General features: G+C 41.5%; 1 protein-coding gene across 1 annotated transcript in view; it reads right to left on the bottom strand.

Annotated features, from left to right (window-relative positions):
• ttc17 (tetratricopeptide repeat domain 17) overlaps positions 1 to 7,984 on the bottom strand; it is a 25,856-nt gene that overhangs the window by 7,719 nt on the left and 10,153 nt on the right. The window contains exons 14-18 of the mRNA XM_010774985.1: positions 7,350 to 7,433; positions 7,037 to 7,261; positions 5,957 to 6,176; positions 3,438 to 3,557; positions 2,571 to 2,866 (exon numbers count right to left, since the gene is read on the bottom strand). Coding sequence (XP_010773287.1) covers positions 2,571 to 2,866; positions 3,438 to 3,557; positions 5,957 to 6,176; positions 7,037 to 7,261; positions 7,350 to 7,433 — 945 coding nt within the window. The remainder of the gene's footprint in view (positions 1 to 2,570; positions 2,867 to 3,437; positions 3,558 to 5,956; positions 6,177 to 7,036; positions 7,262 to 7,349; positions 7,434 to 7,984) is intronic.

Raw genomic sequence — 7,984 nt, 5'->3', positions numbered from 1 at the left:
TGTATCAGGGTGTAACTTGTTCAGCATCCCATTTTGACCAAATCGTTATGATCAAAGTGGTTATGGCAAGCCCCATCTGGTATTGGCAAAACTTCCTGGATCGAGGCCGACAGGGCCTTTTTGAAGGGTTTTCCCCCCCAAATGGCTACTACTCTTTGTCGGGTCTTCCACTATTTGGCCTCAGGAAACATCGAAGACTCTCAAGTGAACAAGAGGCCCAGCTGCTTCTGGATGGTCAGTTCATACTGGTGTGCTGTGGGGTAATGACTTTGGGTCTAGATTCGACCATGGCCGATCGTTGCATACGAACTTCAGTGTGCAGTCTTAATGATCTGAGTCTTTCTCATCTGCCATGCTCAAGGATTAGCATGATGCTCTCGGCAGAAGTTGTCTGTGTGCATCTTTGAGGCGGAGCACATCTGGCCTTCTCTTCCTGTGATGTGAGAATACAGGTGTCATGGAATTTTATCTTGGATGTTCTTCTAGCCAATACTTTGGATAAGTAAGAGCTCTTATCTGGTGACGGATCAAACTGCTGTTAGCTTTTCGTGGACGTTGGTCAACGGCCATGTTCGAGTTTCTGGATCTAAACAATTCACAGAAATTAAACAAAAACAGCCTCTCGTTTCCTCATTCAATTTTCGTTGTTCCTCTCTTTCCTTTGTCCTCTATCCTTCCAGTCTTGGAGTAATGGCCCACCTGTCTCAAAAAGAGTTTTGCAGCGCAATGGAACAGGGTTTCTTCTGCCCACAAGGTCATTGACCCCCTCAGACGGTTCCAACAACTTCAGTGCCCCCCAGGTCATTCCCTCGCGACTCTGTGCTGTCTGTCCGCAAGCTTGCCTTCAGTCTATCTGCAGTTCAAATTAATCTGGCACTCTGTGTCCTCTTTTCTAGCTTCCTCTGGACGAGTTTTGTAGATCTTGTGCAGGGTTGGTTGGCAAAGAATGCATACATTCTTGTACACGAAGCTGAAACGGACCGTGAACTTGTACAACACTGCATGCAGAAGCTGCCACTGCGAAGGTTCAAGAGCAGTGCGTCTCTCTTCTTCTTAGCTGCCTCTTTCTCTGCCCTTTAATGTTTGGCCCTGAGGTTCTTGGGAACTTCAAGAAACCGTGTTGTTATAAAATCATCTTTAGCACTTTTTGTGGTACCTGAGTCTTCTATGTTCTGAGCCTCCTTCAAACGCTCCCAAATCTTAGGCATTTTCCACTACTTTGTGCTTGTTCCAAAAAGGATAGGGTTAGCCTTTAGGAGTTTGGCTGTATCAGCCTCTGAAGCTGGTGTCTCCGGCTTTCAAAGATGAAACATTTAGCAAAGTGGAGTCGAGTCTTCATCCATACTGCTAGACTATATATGTCCTTACAAGTATAAATTAAACATTGTTTATCATGTCATAACTATCTTATTTTGTGACATTTAAAGACAATCTTCATGTACAGTAGATGATTTAACATTGTAATAGATATATTGCAAGGAAAATAGAAGATCTTGCTTCAACAGTAACGTTAAACACACAAAGATCCCTGTCAGGACAAGACACCACTGGCACACTAATGGGCCAGAAAGCTAGCATTCAAGAAATAAAATGATCATGAGATTCAGTTTGAGGTGTGTAATACATCATGATAGTTGACTAGTTGGATACAATCATGGAGTAATACATCATGGATTTAATGTTAGCTAGCTAACCATGTTGCTTCGCCTACTGTTACACAGCTAACAAGTAAGCAAAGTTGACAACTAATCATGGAGTAATACATCATGGATTTAACGTTAGCTAGCTAACCATGTTATTGCGCCTACTGTTACACAGCTAACAAGTAAGAAAAGTTGACAACTTGTACAGTATGTTACATTTCATTACCAAAGTAGTGACATGAAATATTTCAAGTTAAAAATGTAGATAATACTTACATATCAGGCGTAAAAAGCAGTCTGTCCATGATCAAATGAAGGTTGAAAATGGCTTCAGCATGTTAACTCTAAACATCCTCACTCTGAATGCCAACCAACTAGCAGCTACCACTAAACAATAATAAGTCCTAAAAGGGCAAATAGTAAAATAATCAAACAATTTTTATGCTAGCAGTGGAAAGGCATTATGGGGGGGTGGGCGAGCGGGAAAGGTGGGCGTGGCCGTTTTTCCACAAAGGAATGATTTTAGTGAAAAATAAATGATTGCAATCAACTCAGAATCATGAAAAACCCCTAGTTTGACCCCTCACAAGTTACCCAAGGCCAAACTGAACATTTTAGATTTTTAGAAAATCGGTATTCGATACCTCAACTTTGAGCAGTTGTTACAAAAAAACATACAGGATTTGAACTTCAACTTTTTAATACATCTTACTACACACCTTTACAAAGACATTAGTGAAGAAATTGATTGGTAAGGATTTAGTTTGCAGATCGGTCAAATATCTGATAAAATGCCCTTACTAAATGTCGATAGAAACATTTGAACTTCTCTTAATTGCCCAGCCCTTAGGCCCCTCAGTCAGTCCCACACACTTTAGTGGCGACTCAAACACATCTCAGATCAAAATGACAGGAACGTGCACTTACCCACTCAGCTCCCTCGTCATCCTCACAGTTCCCGAAGCAGGGCCCACCACCGGCACGGGATCCCATGACACGGTCGTTCTTTAGCACCCGGATCCCTCGCAGGTCCCCCCGTTTGCCCCCGACATCAAGCGCTCCCTCAAAAGCCCCCATCAGGTCCTCTTTCAGCTGCCACTCCTCCTCCCCCTCCACCGCTCCACCACCAAATGGAGTGGCCATGTTAGCGTTTGCAGAGGCGGAGGGAGCATCCCTCTGCTGACCGGCTGCTTCACCCGAGCCGTTACTGTCCAGGATCACCTCTGAGGAGAGAGGGGGGGGGTGTATGTGGTTTGTGACATTTCTCAGAGTTACAATTTAGTTTTGAATGCAGCAAAGGAAGCCAACCGACATCTGAGAATGTGATATTAAATTTTGTAACGGCTAGTCAATAGATAAAACAGATCGCTTATCTTTGCCTTAAATGAGTGGGATCTGGTTAAAGAGATTTAGAATTAAGGCTTTTAGGGAATTTATTGTTTTTCATACTCAACCAGTCAGAAAGTATGTATTTAGAAACTAATAAAGGCCTTAGGACCAATGTTTTTTTTATGAATTTGGTGTAATAGGAAATAATCTACAACATCAACTTGTTTATCTTTGTTTAATTGTTTATAATCCCTTAAGCACTAAGCAATCACACTAACTTCTTCAAAGCTTTGAGAGAGACAAGGCCCACAGTCCCAGAGATTGAAAACCTGTGCCTAATATCTAATAATTATTATTGAAACATATTGTGTGAAGAAGTAAATACGACTGTTCATTTAGTTTGGATGCCGTATGTCTTAACTGTTTGATATTGCCACTGTAGGTGTCGGTAAATCATATTCTTACTCTCAAAGAGCAAGGAGTCCTCCATGGCAGAGAGGGGGGGGGCATCCTGCTTCTCCTCGCTGCCCTCCCACTCCTCCAGCTGAATGCCGAGCTCCTTTTCAGCCAAGCAGGCGGCGCCCTCTGCAGCAACACAAGGGAAGTTCATTTGAATAAAAGACAGGTGGCAAAAAGTACTGTTGAACGTATTCTCAAACAGTGTTTCTGAAAATCAATAGATATTTTTGTTGCATTTTGTGCAACGAAATGTTTGGAACAAATCAAATATTCTGAAACTGCAACAATTCTAATGTGGTGAATAATGTGGTAATACTAACAACATTATTACAGACGAGTAAGCAAGGCAGTTTGGATGTTTACTTTGAATTAAAGGAACAAACTCACCTTTTTGTCAACATGTTTGGCCTTTTTACACTACTCAATGACCGGCTTAGTGATTCAAACATGCTAGATCATTTACGTGTTTGGTTTTCCTTTGGAACAATTCTCCCCTCAACAGAAAGTGATGCATTTTATATTCCGAGACACACCAACCGTGTTTGTTTTCTTGGAACAAACAAATCAGTCCCTTCAGCTTCCTTTTCTCAACACTCTGGTGACTTCATTCACTGCCTCAGTTTAATCTAGCAAAGCTAGCAAATTAAACTTGGAAACTCTGATTATTGCCAGAAGACATTAGATGCATTTACAAGGAAAAGCGAGAAGATAGTAATGTTGAAACACATGCAATTAATTACAATTTCTTACTTACTAATAAAATATATAAGTGCCATTATTTTTGCAGTCCTAAATGGCTCTCCTTGTTGCACTGGTATGTTTTTCAGTAGTTTACCCACAGGGATTGATATAACCATAATGTTGGCTCTGAGGTGCTGTTTACACGAGAACGCAAACGGTTGTATCTGCTACTTTTCTCTTTCGTATAGCCCTTTCGTTCACACGAGGCCGTAACGGAAACGCGGAAACGGAGCCCGCAAGCGATAACGGGTCCCAAGGTGGATAGATCTGCAAACGGAACTCTCTGGGGGGGCAAACGGCTCCGTGTGTACGCCCTATACGATCATTTCCTGATAACAATTAAGCCATAGCCCCGCCTCTCCCCACTTCTGCTGCTCACTGCTGTAGCATGGTCAGTAGCTACTGATACTGATACTGACCAAGCTACAGATGTTAGTGCAACATCTACAGCTCCTCTACCACAACCATCAGCAACAAGTGGACATGGAGAACTACATGTTGCTAAATCCACCGCGGGGCATAAACAGAAGGGCAACCAGGCATCCACGCTCCGTGGTCTTCTTCGCTGCTTTTGGTGTATTTTGTGGCCGGAGTACAGCGCCATGTACAGGCCCGGCATATGTACTACAGCACCTCCAGCGCTTCCGAGCGGTCTCGTGTAAACGGAAGACTGTTTTGATATCGTATTCGGTTCGTTTGCGTTTCGTATGCGTGTAAATGGGGTCCGAAGCTTTTAGCCGTATTCAATCACAACCACTCAGGCATGGCGGTTAAATGTAGCAATGCAACAGGATCAAACGTGGGAGGAACAGCAACATATTTAACATGAGAAATGTGTGTATTTTCTGTATATTTAAACCTTTGATCTAACTTGAGGTGGGAGTTTGTTGAGTGTGTCAGCGAGCAATAAAGGAGTCATATTTAGCTTTTGAGATAAAATATAGATCCTTCTAAATTTGGCATTAGCTATTTTCTGCTGTCTAAATTGTTGAGTGGCAAAATGTCTCTTCACATCACAAGTGCAACATGCTACTTGTTTCTCACAGCGTCTCTTGCAGCTTTAGATGACTGAAAAACTAGTGAAGCAAGTGCAATTCAAGCCCATGGCCTGTTTCTATGCTCAATATTTAGATATAAATAATAGATTTACATGTTACAAGTTGCCAAATCAGTTAGAGGGGGGTATATTATATTTAAACAATATGTACTATATGTGCAATATATATATTCCGTTAATAACTGTGCAATATATACCTGGTGGCTAAATCCTAAGAACTGTTACAGGATGTGTATTTTGGAAATTGTGTAACTTCTTTTTTACTTTAATACTTTTGAATGCATGTATGTAACATTAAGCTGTCTGTGGCTCTTTTTCTGCTGTAACAACGTACATTTCCTCTCTGTGGGACTGATAAAGGTATTCTGATTCTGACTAAACAGTTTTAAAATATACGTATATTGCATGTTCTTGCATGTTGTCAGTATGGCAAGATTTACCAACAAAAAGGATTGTGATCATAAACTTCAAAATGCTTCAGCTTCTTGTCTGGCTTCAAGACATTGTTATAGTGCAATTGTTAGGCGTTTAAAAACCGCAAAAATAGATCTCAAAATATGTCTCAAAGTGAAAATGTATTCTCCATAACAGTGTCTTCATATCTTAAATCATATTACAGAAAAATGCTGATGTTTTGAAACACTGCAGTTGCTTACTCTAACAACATACTTTAAAAAGAAGTACAATAATCAAGAGGAAAATATCTGTGTGTGTTTGACTGACTCACGTGAGCAGGGCTGTCGATGTGAGAGGTTGTAGAGGAAGGGGTAGAACTGCAGACAGCGCAGCAGAGGAAGGCTGGCGCGACACTGCTCACAGCCAGCGAAGGAGGAGGAAGAGGAGGAGGAGGAAAAGGCCGTCACCAGGATGTGGCGGAACAAGGCCAGAGCGCCGGTCACATTGCCCTGAGCCAACTGAACACTCACCAAGCTGATGAGGGTGTGGGGCTGCGATGGAAGCAAAACCAGACATGGGAACATTAGCTTTTGGGTAACATCGAGAAAACACACTTGAGCACACGTGTTGGTGCTCAAAAGATTTTGGGAAAGCATTTGGAGGCAGATTATCTGAACAACAGTCCTATATCAATATATTACCGATACCTACTGCACTTGACCAGTTCCAGTTTTTACACAATGTAACTTCAGTACTCTTTTGGTTTGATATGTGGAGAATCTGCAAACCACAGGAAGACTACATTCATATTTATGAAACTTGAATGACCTTGACATGATATCTTTTGAAACATGGCTCACGCTTGATGCCTGAAACAAAGGGTAAATTAAGTGGCAAAAAGAAAAATGTGCTGCGTCTGCTACGTTTGGGCATAATATGGCATTCAAATGATGCTCTATTATTATTCAGGGGGACTCATTTTATTTTATTGCAGGTAATGATTTTGGACAATTTATACTTCTACTCATAAAAAGACTAAAATAAAAAAGATAGATCGTTAGAACAGTCCAAAATGAATTATCCAACAAGGCTTTAATATAAATCTCTGAGTATAAATGCATTGCTGATTTTACATTTTCTGCATGATTGCCTGGCGATGTAACCAAGTTTTAAAGGTTATTTGGCCATCCTGATAAAAATCACACAACACTAAAATGATGTTTTCTAAGTTTTATTCATACAAATATCAGTTAAAGTTGTATACTATGCTCAAACCATGTGACTGACTATCTGAAGAAACAGCATGTTTTTTTTGTATAGTGGCAACAAATGCAAAGTAAATGTACCACCCTATGAGTGTGCAACTCCAAGATGGTAAAAACCAGAAGGTAATGAAGCGATGAGCCTTTACCTCCGATGCATTGATAGCCATGGCTTGCTCCAGCAGGGTTTGCGAGTGGGTGGTCAAGCCGTGATGTAGCAGCAGGTTAGCGGCGTTGGTGAGGGGGACGTGGCGGTGGGGGGGCGGGGCAGAGCTCAACACTTGGCGCAAGCACTGCAGGGCAAGGCTGCCGTTGCCTTTGGCGCGCCAGAATAGAGCCGCCTCACTGTGGGTCTGCCAGCAGGGGACAGTGGCCTATGTGTGCAAACAAACTTCTGTTAGCTCTGGAAAGGAATGACTGTTGTGAGCAGAGGGATTCTAGATACTTTTCCAGCATACTGACTCCAGTTCGAATAAAAGGGCAGAGTTGTCCGCAGCCGAGCCTGGCACATATTATGGACCAGTATTGGCCTAAATAAAGCCGATGAAAATCCAATCATTTCTTCAATGAACTCCTCTGTTACGTGTCCACTTCAGCCTGCTAGTGCAGCATCATTGCTCCCCTTCAGCTGGGGGAGCATTTCGCTCCATATGACAGATGAAATAAGAGTAAGTAAAGGTCAGGGTTCATACACTTTTTCACCAATGTTTTTCAATGACTTTTCCATGACCTTTACCTAATTTTCCATGACCCAAAAAAAATACTCTTACTCAGCAGTACCACATAAAATGGTTTATTTTAACATGGAACAGGAAAACAAGGTCTGCATATGAAACATGTTGGTCCTATCTAAAACAAATCAAATAGTAGGCTTACTAGCTTCTACACGCTAAAGCAACTCAAATCTCTCACCGGCAAAATACCTCGTCAGTTAAATGCCATTTTACGTTTCATTACTATACGATACAGTAGTTATTATTATAGTATTACTATTTCGGCGATTAGATCAAATATAAATTATATTTGATGCAACTTTAGTTACATTTCCATGACTTTTCCCAAACTTTTCCAGGGCCTGCAATATGATTTGATTGCAC

The sequence above is a fragment of the Notothenia coriiceps genome, unplaced genomic scaffold (assembly GCF_000735185.1).
Source record: "Notothenia coriiceps isolate Sejong01 unplaced genomic scaffold, NC01 NC01_scaffold00015013, whole genome shotgun sequence".
In the NCBI taxonomy this organism is placed as follows: domain Eukaryota; kingdom Metazoa; phylum Chordata; class Actinopteri; order Perciformes; family Nototheniidae; genus Notothenia; species Notothenia coriiceps.
Note: the sequence above shows the minus strand (reverse complement) of the source record. Positions and strands in the feature narration are given on the sequence as shown.